This window comes from Lolium rigidum, chromosome 2, assembly GCF_022539505.1.
Source record: "Lolium rigidum isolate FL_2022 chromosome 2, APGP_CSIRO_Lrig_0.1, whole genome shotgun sequence".
Lineage (NCBI taxonomy): Eukaryota > Viridiplantae > Streptophyta > Magnoliopsida > Poales > Poaceae > Lolium > Lolium rigidum.
The window spans coordinates 265,996,318-266,021,025 of NC_061509.1; the positions used below are offsets into that span (position 1 = coordinate 265,996,318).

Consider the following 24,708-nt stretch of genomic DNA (forward strand, 5'->3'; position numbering starts at 1 on the left):
CGAGCGGCACTGCCGCAGTGGGCTAGCCAGCACTGCCGCCACCCGCCGGCCGGCATTGCCGCCTTGTGCTGACCGACACTGCCTCCACGCACAAGCCGACACTACCACCAGCATCTTCTCTTCATGAACATTAAGCAGTTTCTCTAGGGCCGGCACTGCTGGTTATTTTTTACCGACACTACCGAGGTCGCTCCAACGAGCAGATTTAGCTGAGGGGTATAAATATGACCCTTCTTCCACCTTGGAGGGTCGCTCGTTTTTCTCAAGCACAACACCTCAAGCTGAGCCACGGAAATCACTAGATCTTCTCCCTCAACCACCCAAAGCTCTTGATCCTTGGAGAATCAAAGGAGAAGACCCCGATCTACATCTTTGCCAAAGCGATTTGCATTTCCTAGTTATTCACTTGAGGGCTCTTGTGCTAGTGTTTTCTTTGGAAACCCTAGTTGCTGTTTTCTCTTTGATAACTTATTGTTGTGTTGTAACAACTTTGGGAGCCTCCAATTTTCGTGTGGATGTGTGCCCCAATCTTTGTGTAAAGGTGCCGGTTGCGACTTTGAAGGCAGCCGCTTAGTGGAGCGTGAGCTAGCCCTTCGTGGCGGTGCTCACCGGAGAATAGGGTGAGGCGTTCGTGGCGTTGGTAGGCCTTCGTGAAACCACACCCCTCCAACATGGATGTACTTCCCTTAATAAGGAAGAAACTACGGGAATCAAACCCTTGTGTCTCCGCGTGCTTCACCTCGGCCTCTATATATCCTTTACCGCACTTTACTACTTGTATCTTGTTTAGTTTGCTAGCACCTTGTCATATAGGTAAATTCACATAGTTGCATATCTAGATAATTTACCTTTTGTGTGAAGCCTAAATTGAAAAACAATTAAAATTTGATAAAGCACCTATTTACCCCCCCAGGTGCCATACGATCCTTTCACATGCCCCAGTAAGTATATCAACGTACATGCCACTAAGACCTTTTTGGCATGCCGCTGATATGATTTTTCCTACTAGTGGAGTAAAGTCATTGTCAGTCCCTAAAAATCATCATACTCCCAAAATCAAGACAAAAACATGGTCTAGCATACTCCTAAAATATCTCTTAATCCCTATAATTTTATGGGAGGAACAAAGACACATACCCTTATCCCTACATTCATTCCCTACCAAAACTCACTCCCACCCTTTCTCTAGAAGCGCAGGAAACCCAAAAGCCAACATGTGATGAGCGTATGGTTATAGTAATTCATCCACACATAGTGTTGATATATCATGCGATGAATTTATTTTCTTGCCTTCTTGTTCTAACAATGAAACTTCAACTCCACTAATACTTGTGTTGATTCTAACCATGTAAAGAAAATCAATTAGTTGAAGGCCCAAGTCACTTCTTACAACAAATACTTGGAAAAGTGTTATGAAGGGAAATCCACACTCCATAGTATTTTGAGTGTGTGAAAATTCTCCAATGACAAGAATGAACTTGGATTGAACTCCAATAACAAGAAAAAGCCTAAGAAGAATATGAAGAAGGGTCAAAACCAAGTCAAGAATTTGGCCAAGATTATTTGTTTGAAATGCAAGGTTGAAGGGCACCATGTTAGATCGTGTCCATTGAAAAAGAATCACTAAGTGAGAATCAACAATGGAAGTGGCAAAGATTAAGTATAATCTGTTATTCGTACAATAGTATCTACAACGCCTTTGCGGCTCCACAAGAACTTTTTTTTGATTATTCAAAGAAATTCCGTCGCGTAAATTTCTTTGAATAGGCAAATCAATCATTCGTCCTTGAGGATCCGCCATTAATCCTCTCATACATACTAATTAGTGTACCACAAATCCATTTCCTCTGGCTCCTCAAAAATACATAATTAGATAGACTGGATTAGAAAGATCTTTTATCTGAAAATGTCTAATTCTAAAAGTCTAGTTGAAGATAGGCCATTTCCAATAAAAATTAAGCTAAAGCACACCAAGTCAAGAAATCAAAGATGAAGAGTAAGGAAGAACTTCTTGCTACGTATGTCGTTGGAAGGGGCACTTTGTTTCGTCATGTTCAAACGGTACCTTCTCAAATCTTTTCATTGTTCATGTTGTTTCATTATTTACTTAGAAAGGATACAGATGTCAATTTGTTTGCCTAGTTTATTTGGACTTAAAATGGTGCCAAGAAAACAACCATCTAACAAGCTTGTTGTGACTAACCTCCTAGTACCCATCTTGGTTGGCGACCAACAAGATCAAACTTAATCAATGTGTATGTGTGGAAGGCATTGAAAACTTGGCTACCTCAGGGATCTTCATCAATTATAATGAAGCCAAGTTATTTAGATTTTTTTTTAGAAACACAGTACAAACGTAGCCAAGTTATTTAGATTATCATCTTTCTATCTTGTATCTATATCTTAGATCAGACCATATACCATGTTAGGCACTAAATTGGCTTTATGCTTGATTAACCTACCAGATTTCCTTGCAGAGAGAAGAAAAATGGCATCCGCAATGTATAAGGTACCTATTTCTATTTAATATATAACATAATCATCATAAATAACTTTATTTTTTTGCTGTTGTGGAAAAACTACTCCCTCCATCTCATGAAATTTGTCTAAGATTTTTTTTAAAAAAAATTAGATGTATCTAGATGATATTTAGTGTCTAGGTACATCCTAATTTAGATAAATTTTAGATAACTTTCATGAAAGGGAGGAAGTATATTATTTTGATCTTCCGGGCTAGTGTTTTCTTAAGGTTAGCTCGTTTGCCGATCGAGGCATACAGAGTGCTCATATTAAGCTCAACTTTTTTCAGTTGATCTCGAGTCGAGCTAGAAGAACACGAGTTGATCTCGATCCTCTCGAGATTTTATTTAATCCTTGAACACAATGTGTAGCCTAATCTATGCACATGAACTTCTTTTTCACATTTTTAGGAAACTTGGAAGTCCTTCCCGTGGCCACCCGCAGGCACGGGGCAGGCTAGAAGAATCCAAGGCTGCCTCTCAGCATCACGCTATCAGCTGCCGAGAGGCGAGCCCCGTCCCTACGCGACCCATCTCATCTCAATCCACACAAAATCGAATGGCGTAGCAGCCGAAATTAAGACGCAGCTCTCCCGGCAGCAGAGCACCGGGTTGCCAGCCGCCCCTTCCCTATCCCGTAGTCGAACCCTTCGCTTGCTTGCTCTAGTCAAGCACTCCTCACTTCTTCATCACTAGCAAAGGTAAATTAAACTTCTCTGCATCACGATGTCAATTTCCCTATCCTAGTATCGGTCGATTCTGTACATTAGTTCATGTCTCTTAATTTCCTCTGAGAAATTGCACCTGCCGAGAAGAAGTACTTCAGACTGGTTCTGTGAATTCGTTGCCTCTAATGCTCCTGTACTTCAGATGAGCTCGTTGGAGGCAACGCGTGCGGAGCTGGGTCTGGTGGTGCTGTACCTGAACAAGGCGGAGGCTCGGGACAAGATATGCAGGGCCATCCAGTACGGCTCCAAGTTCATCAGCAACGGCCAGCCCGGCACCGCGCAGAACGTCGACCGCTCTACCACCTTGGCCCGCAAAGTCTTCAGGCTGTTCAAGGTCCGCTAACACACTCGCTCACCTTGATCCTTTGATGAACTGGCCGTGATTGTATGACAAACTAACCTTGCATCTTCTGCAGTGGGTAAACGACCTGCATGGCCTCATCAGCCCTCCTGCCAAAGGGACCCCTCTCACGCTGGTCCTGCTAGGGAAGGTATAGTCTGTTTATTCATGTTCACTGACTGCAATTTCGTCAAAGAGTAAGGATGATTTATGTGCTAACTGTTAAGTGAACTACTGCAACTGCAGTCCAAGAACGCGCTGCTGTCGACCTTCCTGTTCCTGGACCAGTTCGTGTGGGCAGGGAGATCAGGGATCTACCAGGTTGCCAATATTCCCTGTACTTTAGTTTATTTTTGCTTTATGAATTGGCAATCATGCATCGACTGACAGTTTATAAACATGATGATCTTCTGCTGTTACTGGTAGAACAAGGAACGCACCGACCGTATCGCCCGGCTATCCCTCTACTGTTGGATGGCTTCCTCGGTCTGCGCAAGTTTGGTTGAGGTATGCACAGTTTCATCATAGGATCAAATCCATGTTCTATTTTTCTCCAAGAACAGGCAAGTATTAAGATTTAGCAAAGGGTTTTACAATTTCTTACGTGCGGCCACGCTGCCCGCCATGACATAGCGACTACTTCCTCCTGCCTACCTGACGGCTGCGCAGCTAGTTCCCACAGTTTTTACTCTGCAACCACTGCTGCTACAACTTGATTCATGGTAGAACTCTTTCTGTCGAAAGTTTTTGCATTTCGCTCCAGCCAAAGGCGTCTCTCATGCCTGCAATGACCAACGTACTGAGGCCTTTTCTTCTCTTCCTCGGCTGGCTTGTTGCGATAAACCACTGCCAGACTATCCCTTGTTGCATGGGCATGATGGCTGCTGCTCCTCTGATTTTCCCAACACGGGACCAGAATTCCCTCGCAAAAGGGCATTACATGATCAAGTGGTTGATGCTCTCCTGCTGTTGTTAGCAGAATGTGCAGTACTCCAATGATTTCACCGCTTTCTTTACAATCTGCCAGCAGTCCAAGAACGATCTCTAATTGCCAACCAACAGAACATATTTTCCTTCAAATTAAAGAGCCCAATTTTTCCGCAGCGCTTTAATACATACTTCGTGCGGTATGAAGAGCTGATCATGTTCTTTTTTTTGCATTGCGAGCAGCTTGGAGAGCTCAAGAGGCTGTCCAAGTCGATGAGGAAGCGCGCGAAGGAGATCAGGGGCACAGCCGACAAGTACGAGGACGAGCAGTACCTGGCGAAGATGAAGCAGTCAGACGACCGGCTGCTGGCGCTGGTGAAGGCGGCCGTGGACGTGGTGGTGGCGGTGGGGCTCCTGCAGCTGGCGCCCAAGAAGGTCACGCCCAGGGTCACCGGGGCGCTGGGCTTCATCACCTCGCTCATCTCATGCTATCAGGTATATACAAATGAACCTCGTCTTCTTCCATCTAAATTCTTGAAGAACTGACTGATACTGTGCCGGTTATGAACTGAACTTTGCTGCTCGGCCTCTGCAGCAACTCCCGTCCCGTGCACCGCTGGCCAAAGTGAAGGCGTGAGGAATGGTGCCGTTCTAGTCTGGAGGGTTGCTGCATCATACCTCACACGTTTGCTTGGAGTCAGCATGTAATGGATTCAGAGATGTTATCGTCCGTCAGTGTTAGCAGTATAGAATGACGGTGTTGATCGTCTTTACGGTTTGTACTTTTACACAGTACCTTATGGATAGTAATGGACATGGTCGTATCATGTGTAAATGTGAGCACCAAGGTTTACAATTTGATGGGTGGAGTTAGAGCCTGATAAATCCAAGAGGCAGGTATAAACTTTAAGAAAATCTCAAGCAATCATATGCACATATGCAATCCTTTTTTATCTACTCATATTTCTCACAAAGTAAATATGCCAAATGTTGAAAATGCACATTGTAGCCAATCAATAATGCACTCTCGTTTTTCAGTCACCCAGGAAAGCCCGCTACTTTTTCAATTGTTCTGCCTGGGCACTGCAGGAAACACAAATGTTGCATCCATGAATCAAACTTAATGTGGTACATCTTCATTTCAGTCAACTTCAGACACAAACATGATTTAGGGTTACAGCTACAGCTTAAAGTAGTACAACTACAACTCCATTTCATCGATGCAACAAATTTCCTCCAGAAAAACAGTTGCAGTGTCAGTACTACTTATACACACATCAGATGATCAGAACAGACCAGGATCTCATTGCATTCCATTGCTGAGTCCAGCTCAAGCCTTGCGGACGATCACGTGGCGCTCCCTCTTGTACTCCACCTCGTCCCTCTGGTGCATGATCACAAGGGCTCTTCTAACCTGAAACGATAGAAAGCCATGGTGAGAAACAAACCAAGCAGTAGTACAGATTATTTTCATGCGGGACATGGCAGGTTGCTTACAATGGATTCGTTCATGCCCATCCGGCTAAGCTCATCTAGCAGCCGCCGTTCAGAGATGTGGCTTCCAATTCCCATTCGCCTCTTGATTTGCGCCTCAGCTTGCTGTTAAGGATTAAACAGAAGAGGGGATCAGGAAATGCAGGGTTGAACTGGATGGATTTTATTTTGGGCAGAGATACTGACCTTGATCTCGTTTGCAATCTCTGGTGACAAGTTCAGATGCTCGTTGATTCCAGATCTTGCAGCATCAACTGTGGAGACGTTGAACAATCTAAATGCCTCTTCAATATGCTCTGGTGTAGCCACACTAGTCCTAAAAACCATTCACATGTCAGCAAGGAATGACATGGTAGTTATTGTTAGAAGTAGAACAAGAATTGGGCTACTTGCATGCTTATGTTTGTGGTATAATTAGCATGTAATAAGCTAGTACTTACAATCTCATCTTTGCGAGAGATTCACTCAGCCGTATAATAGCTTCAAGCTGCCTCACAGTGATGGGTATAGCTGCAGCTCTCCCTGTCTCATGAGATTGTTGTCTCATTTTCTGCAAAATGAACAAGTTAGACAATAAGCAAGTCTAGGCTGGGAGAGCAATCTCTGGTGTTATCCAAAGAAGGCGGTAATCAAGTCTAAATAACCAGTTATGTTGCCAGTTAATGAGGTGAAAATCTGTAGTAGATATACCTGTCTGATCTCAACATATTTGTTCTGCAGCATCTCTGCTGCCTTCTCAGAAAGACGTGGTCTACATGTATTGCGGCAATACTCAACATACCTAAATATTAGCAAGAGTATGCATATTAAAAAATTTGTCAAATTTTGTGTGAAAACAGAAAAATGCAAATCCAACCACACCTTTTCAACCAATTCTCTCCTTCATTGACCTCAGTGTTCTTGTTGGAAGTAGTTTGAGCACCACTGGCATGCACCTTAATGATGTGGTTTGCTATTCGCTGCATTTAAAAAAAAGTTTGTTTAGCCTTAGAAGTTATCGGTACACATGCAATGTGAAGAAAGCCAATTGTTTCATACCTTATCTTGCTCATACATTCTGACATCTTTAACAATAAAGATAAGATCAAATCGAGAAAGGATAGTTGTCTGCAGATCAATGTTATCTTGTGCAGTCTGATAAACAGAAAACAACCATTTATTAAATGATTATCCAGATCAATAAAATAATTGCAACTTTTCTGAAATATGGAAATAGGAGGCAAGACAGTAATTTTACATATAGTGACGTACCTTAAGGTCATCATATCGCCCCGAAATTGGATTTGCAGCTGCAAGAACTGAGGTCCTCGAATTAAGTACTGTTGTAATGCCAGCTTTGGCAATAGATATGGTTTGCTGCTCCATGGCTTCATGAATTGCAACTCTGTAACAATCAAAGAAAAAAGAAACAGATTTAAAATTACAAGAGGGTACAAGAAAAACAGATCTACTATGTTCATCATAGTTTCAACCAAGAATTGATTGAATTTTACCTGTCTTCCGGCCTCATCTTGTCAAATTCATCAATACAAACTACTCCACCATCAGCCAATACCATGGCCCCTCCTTCCAAATAAAACTCACGCTGTACAGGAAAAATTAATTTATTACCTGTGGAAACCAACTTCAAATGAACTAAAAAGTAACACAATGAAGGCAGGCATACCGAGTTGCTATCCCGAGTTACAGATGCTGTAAGACCAGCTGCAGATGAACCTTTTCCAGATGTATAAACCGCAATTGGAGCTGTCTTCTCTACAAACTTAAGAAACTGTGGACATGTAGAATTTGTGTTAGTAAATCAGATTGATTTTTGCCATTATCTTAACCTTTTTGCATTATTTGAAAAATTACATGAGCATACATAGAGAATGATTTCACTTGACATTATTGAGTGAAAAGGCAGAAAAATATGGCCTAATGCAATAATGGGAGGAAGCATGAATAAAAAAGACAGTCCTAAAGCATTATACAAACAACTTGTATTGCAGGTCAAAAGCAGATGAAACTAAAGGTTGAGTATAACACACAGGCAGAGGCAACAACAAGAGTGAAGCAACAGGAAATCAAGGAGCCTAGCTCCTGAAAGCCCTCTAATTTGAAAGGTACTGGTTGCTAGTTCAAGGAATAGTTTTGAAACTATATCCAGTTTCTCTCCTTCGAAAGGTTCCAGTAAATGTTTAACGGACATTCCAACAAGTGTAATTGTGTAAATCACCAATTCTTTAATTTTTTGACACCTCTTGAAGAGTTCACATATATGAGCTTTCTTGTCATATTATTTGCCATCAAACTACATGCTATGATCCTCCAACCTATACTTGCCTGAGATTTTGCTGTAGATGGATCACCCAAAAGCAATGCATGAATGTCCCCTCTCAAACGGACACCATCAGGTAGCCTCTGCAGCAGACAGAAGTTTAAACATCAAGGGATCACTACAAATTAGCCACTAGATAAATAATTAAATTACCAAAAACACATGAGCCACTGGATTAGATCAAATACCTTCTTTGATCCCCCAAACAACAAGCATGCAATGGCTTTCTTGACATCAGCATGACCATAAATTGAAGGGCCAATCATCGAGCAAAGCTTGGCATATGCATCAGGCCTTTGTGCAAATTCTTTGAATTCCATTTCCTACAACCAAACGAGAAAGTTAGATTATATGATAAACTGCAACTCCTAGAATCAACAAAGACATCAAAACTCAAACTACCTCATCGAGTGTGAAACTTGAGGGGCCATTTGAGTTATCATCCCGTGACTGCTCCAACCCCACAATTCTAATATAGGGCTGTTTCACTCCAACAGCACCTTTGTGGCTGCAAAACGAATATATGGAGGCAATCAGCAATGCACTCGATTTAAGCTAACAAAAACAAGCTTTAGGTCCAACATACTTGGTAGTGCCGGATGCTTGGAAAACACTGTAGATACCAATCACGGTTAACCTTGTCCCCGGAACAATAGTCTGAACAAGGTGTCTATCTATAGACAGCAGCACATTCCTAGGGAGCTCGCCAGTTGGAACATCCTGAAGCCAATTTACGGAAGATGGTTGATTGTCAGAGTCATGTTATAACAGTTGACCAGTGAACGTCACACATAAACGAGATTACTGCAACACAATAGCTTTGCAGCAAGAAAACATTTGCAGCAACTAACCTCGGGATTTTCCTGCATTTTGAGCGTCTGCAGATCCACATACTTGCTCTTATCAGGTACTGCAATCCAGGGGTCCAGCGGGCAAGGCTCTTCTCCAGGCTGAGGAGTTAAACAATCAGATATGCACACATTTTTCGATTAATCAGATACATACACCATCAGTAACAACATTACAGCACTGAAACTAGAAAGCAAGTGAGTGATTACTGAGGAACATACCTGAGGAACATGATCACACGACCGTGGGACGATAGCCCCACCGAGGCCAGGCCTGCACGGCACCGTCCTGACGCTCCTGCAGTTCTTGCAGAGCAGCGTCACGTGAGTGGCCTTGGCTTTCACCCTCGACGCAGCGATTGCGATACCGGCAATCTTGACCAGCTTCGACATGTAGTCCGCCTGAGGTTTCGGAAATAGAAATTGGTATCAGAATGGAGTTCCTAGAACGGTCTGAACTGTGAAATCGGTTATTTGAGAATAACTGATACACAAGTAGGTGCGGAACTGACCCCGATAGATCTCATGGACACGCAGTTCTCCTTGGAGGAGAGGAAGATCTGCACGTCGCCGGTGACCGGCTCCTCCATCTCCCCGGTCTCCCCGGCGACCTTCGACCGGAGGCTGGAGAGAACCTCGGACCCGGCCGTCTCGAACTACGTTAAGACAAGGGGGGAATTAAAGACGACTCTGAATCAAGAGAAAGGGAGGTGGCGAAACGTCAGGGAGGAGGACGCACCAGCGGGAGGTAGTCTGCGGGCGCCTTCCGGATCCTGTCGGCCAGTTCGGCGTCGAAGGCGTCGAGGTCCTCGATGGCGACGGTGACATGGTCGCGGTTGTGCACCAGGCTCTCACTGGAACGGAGAAAGAAACGCGGGTTAGCCAGCCAGCGAGGCGTCAGATCTGGGGAGGGAGAGGGGGAGGGGTACCGGTAGGGGAAGTCGCCGTCGGGGCCGGTGAAGCCGCGGAGGAACTCCTTGAACTTGCGGAGGGCGGAGTGGCGCGTGATGTCGGCGGCGGCGGGGTCGCCCTGGGGGAACTGCGCCTGGTCGCTGTAGAAGACGGCGCCCTCGTCCCAGCCCGACATGGCTGGCGGTTGTGGTGGTGGCGGCGGCGAGAGGGAGGCGCGGGCGTGTGGATGCGGAGGGGAATGGTGGGGCGGGAAGACGGCGAGGGGCGAGGAGGAGTGGCGCGAACGGGGTAATAGACAGGATTTGGCGGGAAAAAGGTTGGTGTTTTGGCGGGAGGAAGGCTGTTGTTGTGCTCTGGCTCTTGCTCGTGCTCGTCTAGGGTTTGGTTGTTGGAGCGGCGAAACGACGCCTGTTGGTGGGCTGTATGTATACGGGCTTGAGCCTGGAACGATAATGGACTAATAAGGGCGACCTAGGTCCATTTTCTTTCTGCTAAAAAAAGGTCCATTTTCTTTTTCTGCTAGAAAAATGTCCATTCTCTTTTGTATTCAAGTGCATTGTTTTTTTCTTTCCACTAAAAATTAAAATGGTTCCTTTTACTCAGTGACACTTAATGTAGGAGGGAGTAGAAGATTATAAGATAAGGCAAACACCAAAGTTCAACAATTGGGAGCTTATACTATGGAAAAAGGTATCTTTGAGTTTTTTTGGTTGCCAAAAGAACATGGGTATATCTAAAAACATCTTTATTTAGTTTAATTCCTCTTGAAGTGGATAATGAAAGTAAACATTCTTATTTACTTGAGTTCCTCCTAATTCATCTTGAATGTGGCGAACACGGAAGTTAGGATAACCACAAAGAGTGATGGCCTGTGAGGGTGATAACGTTGTATGGGGTTACTTAACCCGTTTACATGTAATGTCAATGAAGTGTAACGACATCGTCATAGTTGACATATGTGTTCACAACATTTTTTTAGTTAAAAACATCATTGACTTTATATGCACGTATTTTTATGGATAAACATATATTTTTCAAAGGACATGTCATATTTGAGTATAACAAGTTGCATTTCCTCAAAGCATCACGGCGTCTACAAAGACAAAGAAAAGGCAATGACTTTTCAACACTAAAATACTTTGAAGAGGTGCCTCTCAAGTCTCAAGACAAATGCACACAAAAGATTACCATTGCATTGAACGACTTGCAAAGATGTACTCCCTCTGGTCTTCTTTAATCGACGCGGAGTTCGTATGTGTGTAGTTGTTTTCCTTTGGTAAGCTCGCGTCAATTTAATCCGAACGGAGGGAGTAATTGTAGACTCTTGAGAACAGGTTACTCGCCGTTCATCTTTAACAAAGAGAGAAATTTATTGTTATTTCTCCACACCAACGTTTGGTGTGAAAGGAGAATATAAAAGGTAACTTACATGAAATTCTCCTTTCTTACTGACTTTTCTATCTCTTGGAACAAGAAGAATCATGGAGGGTTATCTCTTGGAGGAAAGTATATCCATTCATTTTTTAACAAGAACACAAATAGCTTTCGAAAGAAACCGGGGTCACTTTTTCGCTTTCAGAACCATCGCGGCGTGCGCGGCGGCTAGCTCCCGATGAGACGCAAGGAATCGCCGTACTCCAGATCGGACGGCTGAGAGTTACCCACGTCACCCTCCCCGTCGGAATCTCCGGCTCGAGAACTCGACAGCAGAACAGAGCCGGTCCTTCAACCTCAGTTCTGACGGAGACTCCAAGGCCATCGCCATCCACCCGCTCTGATCCAAGATCACCCTCGCCTCGCCTCACTGCAGCTCATCGCCAGTTCGCGGGCCGCGTCGCCGATCTCCCTACATCCCGCGAATGGCCTCCGCCGTCTCCTCGCCCGCGGCCTCCGCCGTCGCCGCCGCCCGGTCCAAGGCAGGGCCCCGTCTCTTCGACCCCAGGCCCGTAGTTTCTTTTGCAGTGGTTTCTGAAGGTTTCTTTTGTGTCGTGGGTGCAGGTGTTTGGAGGAGGGAGGAAGGATGGGATGGCCGGGTGCCGCGTCGGGGTCGCGAGGAAGGTGATTGATCTGATCCTATGTTGCCGCTCTGGCTCATCTAGATCCGATGTCTGGTTTGTTGAATTGGTTTGGTCTGTGTCCTGCTGTGGATTTCTCTTGATTGGCAGTTCAGGACTGCTAGTGGTTTACTCGTAACGTTCATAATTGAGTAGGCAGTTTGTTCTGTGAGTGGTTTCCGATTGTGCATGATGCCACAAGCTCTTCGAATAATAGTGACTCATGGAGGGCTGCTGGTATTTCATACTACGGGTCATGCATCTATGGTATTTCAAATTTTCATTGGCTTGCTGCTTAGCTACTCAAGGAATCATTAAAAAATGTAGGATGGCTCATAAGGATTTGAAGGATTATGTCATTGTTAATAATAACTTTCATACTGTGTCTGTAAAAATAATGCTACCTCCGTTTCAAGGAATAAGGCGCACACGTATTCCAAGACGAACTTTGACCATAAAAATTGAGCAACAAAATTTTGATTATATTATATGTAATTAGTATTGTTGGATTCGTATTGAAAAGGACTTTGAATGATGCTACTTTCATACAAATAATCTTTATCTATTTAAAGTAATTCTTGGTCAAACAAAAAACACGTAAAACTAGGGCGCCTTATTCCTTGAAACGGAGGTAGTAAAATATAAGCAGGCATCTTGTGAATACAAGTAAACAATGAAGTTGTGGTTTAATTCTGTCAGGACCTTCACGCGCAGCATTTTTATCACTGAAGTTTGCAGTGATAATATGTTGTGCTCGGTCCAGGCTTCTGATAGTAATATAGGACCACTCTGGGGATGTCTTGTTCAATAATGAGGCTTGTAGCAGTTGGTAGTATAGCTGGTTAGGCCAGAGTTTCTGTTTACCCCGAATAATCTTTTTGTATGTGATGTCAGCTCTGCGAGATTTGCCACCTCGTGATATCATTTGTGCTTTGAAATCTGATTTTTTGTTTCCTTTGCTGTTTTGGATGCAAGAATCTTGGCCGTGTCGCGATGGCACTTGCAGTAGACACTTCTCGATTCGAAGGAGTGCCAATGGCCCCTCCAGACCCAATTCTTGGTGTGTCGGAAGCATTTAGAGCAGACACAAGTGACCTGAAGCTCAACCTTGGTGTTGGCGCCTACAGAACGGAAGAGCTACAGCCCGCTGTCTTGAACGTAGTCAAGAAGGTAAGTCTAATCGTCCTAGCATTTCCAGATTAATTTAGATTCCTATTGTGATGCTCTATTGTTACATGTGGTAGGCTGAAAATCTCATGTTGGAGAAAGGAGAATTCAAGGAGGTATGGTGGAACCTTGCGATTCACATGATTTGAACTTGGTTATAAGCACTCATGTTTTCCTTTTTTATTCCTAAGTCTGAAAGCATATTTTATGGTGCAGTATCTGCCTATTGAAGGTTTAGCTGCATTTAACAAAGCAACCGCAGATCTATTGCTTGGAGCTGATAATCCCGCCATCAAGCAAGGACGGGTATTGCTATGCAGCCCTTGCCATCGTTCTTGTTATATTAGGACTGTCTGGCATCCTGATATCGACATATATTGGGGCGTTTCCTTTGCCTTATGTTCAGTTAACCTTATTCAGTAATCACTCCTACTGTAGGTTGCCACTCTTCAGTCTCTGTCAGGGACTGGATCATTACGCCTTGCAGCGGCATTTATTCAAAGATATTTCCCTGATGCAAAAGTACTTATATCATCTCCTACATGGGGTATGTATGGCAATGGAATCTTCATGACTTCACGTGCAGAAGTCTATTTTTCATTGTTGTTTTTGTGCTGAATCTCACTGGGAAACTTCTATTTTGTCCATTTTTTTTGTGTTAACAGGTAACCACAAGAACATATTCAATGATGCCAGGGTACCTTGGTCAGAGTACCGGTATTATGATCCCAAGACTGTTGGGCTGGATTTTGAGGGAATGATAGCTGACATACAGGTACTTGAGTATCTGTGCCAAAATATGAACTGTAATCCAAATATTTCTGTTTGTTTTGCAACTTTTAATTGGAAGAATTTTGTTATGTAGTTTTTTTGTTCAATTTTGTTAAGAAACTGCAATCTGGAAATGAACAGTCACGATTTCTTTATGCTACTGTTAATGTCTTATCTGTGGTTATTTTTTGTGCTGTTAATTTATGTGTTTTCTCTTTGCAAAATAGGCTGCCCCAGAAGGGTCTTTTGTTCTGCTACATGGTTGTGCTCACAATCCAACTGGAATAGACCCAACTCCGCAACAGTGGGAGAGACTTGCAGATGTGATTCAAGAGAAAAACCATATGCCTTTCTTTGATGTTGCATATCAGGTGAATGGGTTTGATTTTAACTCTCCTTTTCCATTTTCACAATTTATCTCTTACTGACTGCTATGTGTGCTTTATAGGGTTTTGCCAGTGGAAGCCTTGATGAAGATGCATATTCTGTCAGGCTTTTTGTTGAGCGTGGCCTGGAAGTGTTTGTTGCGCAGTCTTACAGCAAGAACCTTGGTCTATATGCAGAAAGAATTGGTGCAATTAATGTCATTTGCTCAGCACCAGAAGTTGCAGATAGGTAATCTGGTGTTACAAATGTTGCCTGCCTACACATGTTTTTGTTCTTATTCAGTTCCTGGAAATGCTAATTTTGGCTTTCTCCCTTAGTTTCACACCATTGCACTGTAGTATCCTTGCTTAGGGGCAAACACTATAACTATTTCATCTGTAACTAGTTTTGCTTCATGGGCAAGAAAAAGGAAGAGGAACCAAATGTTTGCAATAGTTACTTGATTTGTAAGAATATGCATGAATTTTGTCTTCTGTATTATGACATTATAAGCTTTGCAGGGTGAAGAGCCAGCTGAAACGGTTGGCAAGGCCCATGTACTCAAACCCACCTGTTCATGGTGCTAAGATCGTCGCCAATGTTGTTGGAGACCCTACCATGTTCAGTGAATGGAAAGAAGAGATGGCACAAATGGCTGGGCGGATCAAGAATGTACGGCAGAAGCTTTATGATAGCTTATCTGCAAAGGACCAGACTGGCAAGGACTGGTCTTTCATTCTGAGCCAGATAGGCATGTTCTCCTACACGGGCTTGAACAGAACCCAGGTACTTACCTTCAAATTCCACAAATGGCACACTCAATTTACAGATTATCTCTGAATAGTGTTGTGAATAGTCATTGAACCAGGTGACCGACCTCAAAACACTTAAATACACACATGTATCTCTGAATGATATGTCTGCAAATACCATGCGATTGGCACACTATACCAATGTATACCGCGGCATGTTCTGAATTCCTTTTTTTTTGCAGAGTGATAACATGACCGATAAATGGCACATATACATGACCAAGGATGGGAGAATTTCATTGGCCGGATTGAACCTGGCGAAGTGTGAGTATCTCGCGGACGCCATCATCGACTCCTTCCATAACGTCAACTAGGTTATAATTGGGGGCCACACTGTTGCGATTAATTCTTTTGATAGTAATATATGCTGGCATTTTTGGGTCCTTCCAGCGTGAGTTTTCAGTCAGGATAGTGTGTCCGTTTCGTGAATTCCAGAGGTAATAAAGGAAATTCTGCCAGTACAGAGAAACTCATGTAAAGTCAGCATGGTGTTTACAAGCTTGTAATACTAAGTATAATGACATCTACAGTTTAATGCACATGTCGAGGTTTAGATATTCGTCATCTGACTTAATTTTCGGCTGAGGTAATCCCGAGTTGAATTTTGGCCCCCGTGCTTAAACCAACAGCAATACATATGTAGGAAGATCTAGGTCTAGGTTCGTATCAGCATTCAGCAATGGAAGCGAGCTGCTCCTGAACCGAACCGAGCCGATGGACACTAAGAGCATCTCCACTCGTCCCCCCCCCCCCAAAGGCCTCCGGTGTGCCATTTTTTCATCCGGACGGCGGAAAATGGCCTAGCCGCGCCCCCGGTTCCTCGTTTTTTTGCCGGATTTGGGCTTTCATCCATCCGGCGAGCCCACGCCAACCCCGGTCTACCGGGGAGCGCTCGGGGACTCCGGACGAAGCGAAAGCGCGCGAAACGCCGAGGAATCTCCCTCGCGCTTTCGTTTCGTCTTCACCGCGGAGGTGGCCCCGACCGGTCAGCGACACGCGCATCGTCTTCCGTGCACGCATCGTCTTTCGCGCGCAGTAAAGGCTGCCGCCGGTCAGTTCGCCGCGGACGCGTCGCATTCCACGCGGCATTAATCGCCGACGCCAGCCGCGCCTATATACGCCGCTCCGCTCGCCGCGACGCGTATCCCTGCTCCACTCTCCCTCCACTCTCCCGATGGCGTTCAACGACGAAGACGGCGCAGCTAACAACGGCTTCCCCCGCCGGTCGCTCCACGCGTGGGAGGGGCACCTCCTCCACCAGGCGGGGTACCCCTGCCCGCCGGACACCAGGCCTCCCGGTGGCGGGTGGCGGCTAAGTGCTGGCGGCGTGCCAATCCCGCCGCCGCCCCAGGGCCACGCCCTCGACGCCGCCATCGAGGAGGCTCGGATGGCGATGATGGAGGAAGAACGCGCCGACCCGCGTCACCACCCCGAGAACTACACGAGGTGGAATTCCTTCTTCCTCCGGCGGTGGGAGCGGGAGCTGGCGTCCTACGACGGCCCGCCGCCTCCGCCTCCGCGCAACAACGCCGCGGGTCGCCGGCGTTGGTGGAGCGCGCCGAATAGGACGCTCCACAACGTCCTCGGGCACATCGAGGGCGGCAACACCCCGGTGCTCACGATCCATCGAGGGCATCGGCCAGCCGACGCCAGGGAAACAGCTGGCAGCCACGGCGCATGGCTGCCAGCTCGTCGTCTTCCGACACGGCGTCGAGGTCGCTCTCCAGGTCGGCACCATCCTTGGCGCCGGTGAAAAAGGAGCCGGCTTCCCCGCCGAGCAACCGCACGCGCGGCGGCGGCGGCATCGTCATCCGCGAGCCCTCGACGGCACAAGGACGGCTCCACCCGAAGCGCGAACAGGACACTTCCGGCGAGCGGAAGCGCAAGCCGGCGAAGGTGAAGGTGGAGGAGGCCGAAAGCGCCGAGGACGCCGCATCCTCGAGGCCGTCATCGCGAGGTCCCTCCAGGACCTCGTCCCCGCTGAGAATGCCATGCCGCTCGACCAGGCCTGCGCCTGGTCGAGGGAGCAGTGGGAGAAGGAGGAGGCGGAGCGGCAGGCGAGGCTCCTCCAGGACATCGCTCGCTACCGCCGGCCTGCGACTCCTCCTTCCGGCGCCGATGTCCCCGTCGTCGACCTCGAAGCCTCCGACGACGACCTGTACAAGCCTACGCCGTCCCCGCCTCGCACTAGTGGCCGGTGGGGAGACGCCGGCCAAGGCAGCAGCCAGGCGGCTTCGGCGCCGCCGCAGTTCGACGACGATGGCTCCGACGACGATGGCGGCAACAGCGACATGGACTACACGGTGTTCTACCGCCATTTCGGCATGTAGAGCGCCGTGTTTTAATATTTACAGTTCTATTCCCCTAGCCGAATTCGAAATATAGTCGAATTCGGTCTATATGTATGAACTTCGCCCTCGATATAGTAAATATCATTAAATTTAGTCTAAATTCGACCGTTTTATGCCGTAGTTTGTCAAGTTTCCGTTTTTCAAATTTAGATCGCCGTCTTCGCCTGAGTTCGCGGCTGGGAAACTACTCCTCCCCACGCCAAATTTACGTCCAATCTGGATGTAAATTTCCCCGGATTTCGGCGTGGGGAGGGCAAACGAGTGGAGATGCTCTAAGGCAGAGTACTCTCCTTTTTTGACAGTACAAGGCAGAGTACTTAGCAGAAGTTTTGGGATTTAGCCCAAACAGAGCAAAAAACGAAGAAATAGCAGAAAGATGCATAACTTGTTTGTATACAAGACATGATGTATGAGTAGTCTGATTGATAACACACCCTGGCATTACCCTACATCATACAATAAAAAAAAAATCCAAAGCCAACAAGCTGTATTTAAACATATGGTGACTTTGCTGAATGCAACATCTATTGGTTTGCAATATTCTAACTATTGCAGTAATTGGATGTGATATGAGGTAAATCAAATCATATATATTTTGTTTGACATGACTTATTTTTCTAGTTGAAAATGTAGAACTTGGCTAATAATAATACCCAAAAGATATATGATAAGAAGTGAGTAACACCTGAAGTTTTGGCTTTTAGTCTTAAATATTATGAGCATGTTCATCAGGTGGCCATTACCTAAGCAAAATGTAAGAGCATCTACATCAGCACGCCCTAAACTATGTCCGACAATAGCGCCACACTAGCTGTTTTCGGGGCGCCGGCAGTAGGGCGGCCTCTGCCCATAGCGGTGCCCTGATAGGATGGCCTAAATGATATTTTTTCTCAAGTAAATTCAGAATTAATAAAAAATTCAAATCAAGACATGCAAATAGTTTGAACAATTTAAAAGCCATGAAAGTCAAGCCACACCAAAATAGTCCCACGAACATATGCTCCCTCTATCAAAAAAATATTTCAAAATGTTGAAATTTTTTGACAAAAAGTTCTACATGTACATCTCCATAATATACGTACATTCGTCAAGTTTCGCGAGGAACCAATATGTTTTGTGGTCTATGTAAAAAAGAGAAAATTTATCTCGTGAAAAGCCTTATTTTCAGCATTGAATTTTGTCTTTTTTACACACGCCACACGACAAGTCGGATTTTTATGAAACAACTTTATGAGCGCGTAGCACGTGAAGATGTACGTTCAAATTTTTCGTTTCAATTTTTTGAAATTTCAAAATGTATGTAACATGCATTTCAAAATAAAGGGAGCATATGCTCCCATGTGCCAAAACATCATTCCCCATAGTCCATGCAACAAAAACACGCCATCCAATAATATCACATTACAAAGGCATCCACGAAGAGATCAAATGGAGATCAACAACAGCTCGTCCTAATTGTGGACATTGGTTCTTCTATTGCCGCCGTTGACGCTGTCGTAGCCACATCTAACTCATGAATGATGCGTTGACATTTCATAATATACCAAGCCTTGCCTCATTGCCCATGTGAGGCATATCGGGCCGTCAAGATCTTCAATCGCTCTACCATATTGGTGACCACAAGTTGTGAAGCTTACTTTGATAGAACTGCCTATTCTATTTCAAAATACCCACTGTGATATTAGGAGGGGCACATGATAATGAGATTATCTACATCCTCCCAACCGCGCTTCCCTCCTCCCTCCTCCTAGCCGCCCCTCCTTCCTACCTCCTCCTGAGTCGCCTGCACGATGACCACCCCGGAGGGCAACATCAACAACACAAGACCTCCCTCTTGTGGCTCTGTTGTTCGCTGCCACCTCATGTGCTGGCGGTGATGGCAGCGCCCGGCCGTCAAAGGCAGAGGGCAAGGAGCGCATCGGCTGAATCCTCTATGCGCAGAGGTGAAACTCCAGTGGGCGTGCGGTGGTGGCACTCTAGGCGATGGACATGGGCGATGGGCTGGCGACGGGATGCGGCGACATGGACCGCGGATGCGTTGGGGCGCGGCTATCTAGGCAGCGCACTGGGCCACGTTGGCCTGATCTGGGTTGTGGGGGTTGTGGCTGCTACACGCACCTCGTCGGCCTTGGGGGGTGACAGCTGGGTGTGTAGCGACGGTGGGCACCACGTTGCTCATATGTCGCTGGTGCATCTTCCATTTCCTACCGCGAAAGAGGTTCTGAACCTCCTTTGTTGTTGGGCGGCGGATGGCGACGTGGGGATATGTTCGTCCACATCAAGAAATGAATGTGGTGGTCCTAGGGTTCCTCTTGCGTCAAGATGAAGATCTACTGGATGCTTATCCTCCTTAATTTGGCCAGAGTGTCGAGTTTCGGAAGGCTCCACCGGCGAACTCCCTTGGGTGACTCAAGCTTGGAGATTGCTTCATCGGATGGGATTCGGTCAGGCTTTTCCATGTTTTTTCCGGCAGTTTGGTTTCAAGAGGGGCCGGTGCAAAGCTTTGCTATTTGTTGCCATCATGGAACATGGCTCTTTGGTGCAACAATAAAGTCAGATGCGGAGAATGGCATGGAAGCCGAGTTTTTTAGACTTGTGTTGGTGGTACGAGGATTTGCATCGATGATGAACTTGCTTGGTGTCTCGGGCTTCATAATAGTGGCATACGAGTGGGAGCGCCAGCAGAAGTGAAGTCCAATGTCCTACCTTTCATGGTGAAAATCCAAAGTCTGGCATTAACTGCATTAACTGATTGTATCTGGCAATGGCCTTGTTGAGGCAATATTTTTTGAGCACATACTTTTTTTTAGGGTGAAAGGCTAAGATCTACGATCGGGTAACAACAGCGCTTCGCACTACTACCTCTGTTCAAAAACTTAAGGCTTATTATTTTTTAAGTCAAGCCAAGTAAAATTTAACTAAATTTTAGAAGAACCTATCAATAAATATGATATTTTGTAGATACCATATGAAATATTATTTCATTATCTATCTAATACATAGTACATAGTTTGAAACATGGTTTACACAAACTAATACATAATTGGGAACATGGTTTACATAAACTAATGCATAGTTTGAACCATGGTTGACACAAATTAGAACATTGAAAAATCAGGAAACCTAACTAGTGTTGGTTCAGTATGTTCGCTGCCAAGAAAGAACACTCTCGGACATACTCAATCACCCAAACTGGAAAATCCAGCTGGTAATTGTAGCCCTGTTGATCCTTTCGAGGAAGAACATCCAGAGACCGCCACTAGTGGCTTCAATTGGCTCGTGGCCATATTTGCTGCAAAGAAAGAACACTCTAAGAGCATCTCTAGCAGAGCCCGTAAACAGGCCAAAACTGTAAAATAACCGCCAGTTTACCGGTTCAGTTCGAAAATCGGCGCAGATCAGTTACTGTAAACGGGACGAAAACCGAAAAAAATTTACAGGTCGAGACTGAAAACCAAACTCTGGCCCGTATTTGTAGGGGTCAGAAGGTCGAACTGAACGCTGAACTGTACTCCCAGTGGTGTTTTGGCGGGCTGAAACTTCAGCTCCAAACAGTGCACTTCCACCGGAGGATTACCGGAGGTCAACCAAATTTTGGTCGGGCCATGCGTTGCGAGCTTGGGGAAGGGATAGCGGACAGCCGACCGGCCACGAGTTCGCCGGGCGCGGCCGGGGCGGCCTTGGAGGCGTCCGTGACGAGGCGGGGCAGCGTCGAGCTCACCATGGCGGTGTTGGACGGGGCGGGGCCAGGGTAGGGCCGGGCGGAGTGGCGCGGGGTCGAGGTGGCGCAGGTCGGGGGCTGGGGCGGCCGGGGTGGCGCGGCGTGGGACAGGGGCGGGGCGGCTCGGGTCTGGGTGAGGCTGCGCGCGGTGGCCGACGCGGGCGTAGCCTAGCAGCGCGCGCGGGGCCATGGCTGGGGCGTGGTGGGGCGGCGTTGGGGTGGTCGGGGCGGCGCCGTGGCGGGCCTGGGCGAGGCGGCGTGCGGCGGCGCTGGGCGGGGCGGAGCTCTGCGCGGGCGTGTGATGTTTGCAACGAACATGAGAAAGAAGTTAATATAACCCCGCTTAGTATTGTGTTTGGGATGGAGAACCCGCTAACTTTGAAGTGGGGCACTTAACCCCCCATGTTTGCAAAACCGGACAACTTGCCCCCTCACAGTGGTTTTCGCTAGATCTCAGGCGGTTTTGGTGGCTCGTGGACTGGTAGTTTGCCGCCGTCGTTGACGTCCGTGTCCGGCAGGATCTGGTGGAGCGGGCGCAAGTGGTGCAGGCAAGCGGCTCGGCTGGTCAATGCGCGCGCGCGGGGACAGAGGACTGCGTTGGCGTGCGGTGCTAGAGAAGGCCAAGGCCAGGAGCGGGTCGAGGCCGGCATCGCGCATGGGCAGGGAGCAAGTGGAGACGGCGACGCACGCGTCGGCAAGGGAGCAGGGCCTTTGTTGCGCACACAGGAAAGAGAGCGCTCTAGGCTTGGTGGAGCTGAGCCCGGGATGCGGTCGGCCGCGAGGCTGTGCGCGCAGAAACGGTCGTAGTCGGGCGATGGAGAGCTGCAGCGCTGCTTGGCTAGGACATGACGACTACCACTCACTACAGGAAAAACAGCCGCTGCCGTGCGACCACCTATTGCCGTGTGCTCGCGCACGGCAAAGCTATCGTTGCCGTGCAACAAAAACGAAAACGCACGACAAAGGCAAGAGCACGGCAAAGAGGAGCTACAGCGCACGGCAAAGAGGAAGGGCACGACAAAGACACAGGAAAGCACACGGCAATGAAAACACGCATGGCAAAGAGAACAAACAGTTGCCGTGCGAAATCCTTTGCCATGCGCAGGTCTAGGTCGCACGGCAAAGGCCGCTTTGCCGTGCAGTTTTGCCTTTGCCGTGTGCCTTGTTCCATTTTCTCTTTTTTCTTTCTATTGTACTTATTTTAATGCTTAAATTTATTTTTGAAATATGACAAGTACTACATCTTCATTAATACAATGTGTATACCATATTTTTACAATACGACAAGTACTATAAGTCCTCACTCCCCCTCCAACATATCAGGGTTTCAGAGCAAATAAACCGCGTTCGGGGAATCTTCCAAGTGTTATCGCCCGAAAGAGAGGGGAAGGTCACGCATGGGAGCTATGTCTTGCACCATTTGGTGAATCACACCTTACACCACAGTTCCACACATATCCTAGGTCCACATGAAAGTTTTGGTGGCATTCCGGTGCTCCGGCGATCGTCCCCCCCCGAAAACGGCGGTCTGCGTGCCTCGGGGGGTCTACCCCCATAGATTTCACCGCACGAGGTTCCACCAACATAATTTTTGATAGGTTTGGTTTTGGTTAGTCCATATACACATGGAAAGCAAGGTTTGGCACACTTTGGCACATTATAGCCACCGGTATACCCGCAGCGGGACACTTCAGCCTACAAGTCAAGAAATCTTCCAAGTGTTATCGCCTGAAAGAGAGGAATGTCACACATGGGAGCTATGCCTTGCACCATTTGGTGAATCAAACCTTCCACCACACTTCCACACATATCCTAGGTCCACTTGCAAGTTTTGGTGGCATTCCGGTGCCCCGGCGGTCATTCCCCCCCCCGATAACGGCGGTCTGCGTGCCTCGGGGGGTCTACCCCCTAGATTTCTCCGCGCGAGGTTCCACAAACATACTTTTTGATAGGTTTGGTTTTGTTTAGGCCATATACACATGGAAAGCTAGGTTTGTCACACTTTGGCACATTATAGCCACCGGTATACCCGCAGCGGGACACTTCAGCCTACAAGTCGAGGAATCTTCCAAGTGTTATCGCCCGAAAGAGAGGAATGTCACACATGGGAGCTATGCCTTGCACCATTTGGTGAATCACAACTTCCAACACACTTTCACACATATCCTAGGTCCACTTGCAAGTTTTGGTGGCATTCCGGTGCCCCGGCGGTCATTCCCCCCCGATAACGGCGGTCTGCGTGCCTCGGGGGTCTACCCCTAGATTTCTCCGCGCGAGGTTCCACAAACATACTTTTTGATAGGTTTGGTTTTGTTTAGGCCATATACACATGGAAAGCTTGGTTTGGCACACTTTGGCACATTATAGCCACCGGTATACCCGCAGCGGGACACTTCAGCCTAGAAGTCGAGGAATCTTCCAAGTGCTATCGCCTGAAAGAGAGGAATGCCACACATGGGAGCTATGCCTTGCACCATTTGGTGAATCACACCTTCCAACACACTTTCACACATATCCTAGGTCCACATGCAAGTTTTGGTGGCATTCCGGTGCTCCGGCGGTCATTCCCCCCGATAACGGCGGTCTGCATGTCTCGGGGGGGTCTACCCCCAAAGATTTCACCGCGCGAGGTTCCACCAACATACTTTTTGATAGGTTTGGTTTTGATTAGGCCATATACACATGGAAAGCTTGGTTTGGCACACTTTTGCACATTATAGCCACCGGTATACCCGCAGCGGGACACTTCAGCCTACAAGTCGAGGAATCTTCCAAGTGCTATCGCCCGAAAGAGAGGAATGCCACACATGGGGCTATGCCTTGCACCATTTGGTGAATCAGACCTTCCACCACACGTTCACACATATCCTAGGTCCACTTGCAAGTTTTGGTGGCATTCCGGTGGGCCCGGCGGTCATTCCCCCCCGGTAACGGCGGTCTGCGTGCCTCGGGGGGTCTACCCCCCTAGATTTCTCCGCGCGAGGTTCCACAAATATACTTTTTGATAGGTTTGGTTTTGTTTAGGCCATATACACATGGAAAGCTAGGTTTGGCACACTTTGGCACATTATAGCCACCGGAATACCCGCAGCGGGACACTTCAGCCTACAAGTCGAGGAATCTTCCAAGTGCTATCGCCCGAAAGAGAGGAATGCCACACATGGGAGCTATGCCTTGCACCATTTGGTGAATCTCACCTTCCAACACACTTTCAAACATATCCTAGGTCCACAGGAAGTTTTGGTGGCATTCCGGTGCTCCGGCAGTCATTCCCCCCCCGATAACGGCGGTCTGCGTGCCTCGGGGGGTCTACCCCCATAGATTTCGCCGCGCGAGGTTCCACCAACATACTTTTTGATAGGTTTGGTTTTGATTAGG

The 24,708-nt window shown here is 46.9% G+C and overlaps 3 protein-coding genes across 3 annotated transcripts; 2 read left to right on the forward strand and 1 right to left on the reverse strand.

Annotated features, from left to right (window-relative positions):
- The first annotated feature begins 3,046 nt into the window (after positions 1–3,046).
- Positions 3,047–5,399, forward strand: LOC124693381 (peroxisomal membrane protein 11-1). Its single transcript, XM_047226863.1, has 7 exons — positions 3,047–3,220; positions 3,390–3,581; positions 3,664–3,738; positions 3,834–3,908; positions 4,014–4,094; positions 4,758–5,009; positions 5,110–5,399. Exons 2-7 carry the CDS (start codon positions 3,390–3,392, stop codon positions 5,149–5,151), a joined length of 717 nt encoding a protein of 238 aa, XP_047082819.1. The 5' UTR covers positions 3,047–3,220; the 3' UTR covers positions 5,152–5,399.
- Positions 5,400–5,648: 249 nt separating this feature from the next.
- LOC124688723 (DNA replication licensing factor MCM5) lies at positions 5,649–10,263 on the reverse strand. The gene is made up of 19 exons (XM_047222363.1): positions 10,106–10,263; positions 9,916–10,030; positions 9,689–9,832; positions 9,399–9,578; positions 9,180–9,278; positions 8,915–9,048; positions 8,731–8,836; positions 8,517–8,651; positions 8,334–8,411; positions 7,675–7,779; positions 7,502–7,593; positions 7,260–7,392; positions 7,047–7,142; positions 6,870–6,967; positions 6,699–6,789; positions 6,449–6,558; positions 6,195–6,324; positions 6,012–6,113; positions 5,649–5,928 (listed from the first exon to the last, which is right to left on the reverse strand). The coding sequence occupies exons 1-19, from the start codon at positions 10,261–10,263 to the stop codon at positions 5,845–5,847; spliced, it is 2,190 nt and encodes a 729-aa protein (XP_047078319.1). The 3' UTR covers positions 5,649–5,844.
- Positions 10,264–11,932: 1,669 nt separating this feature from the next.
- LOC124693383 (aspartate aminotransferase P2, mitochondrial) lies at positions 11,933–15,811 on the forward strand. Its single transcript, XM_047226864.1, has 11 exons — positions 11,933–12,004; positions 12,087–12,146; positions 13,118–13,312; positions 13,387–13,425; positions 13,526–13,615; positions 13,748–13,856; positions 13,975–14,084; positions 14,308–14,451; positions 14,529–14,695; positions 14,968–15,232; positions 15,441–15,811. The coding sequence occupies exons 1-11, from the start codon at positions 11,948–11,950 to the stop codon at positions 15,570–15,572; spliced, it is 1,368 nt and encodes a 455-aa protein (XP_047082820.1). The 5' UTR covers positions 11,933–11,947; the 3' UTR covers positions 15,573–15,811.
- The last annotated feature ends 8,897 nt before the right edge of the window (positions 15,812–24,708 follow it).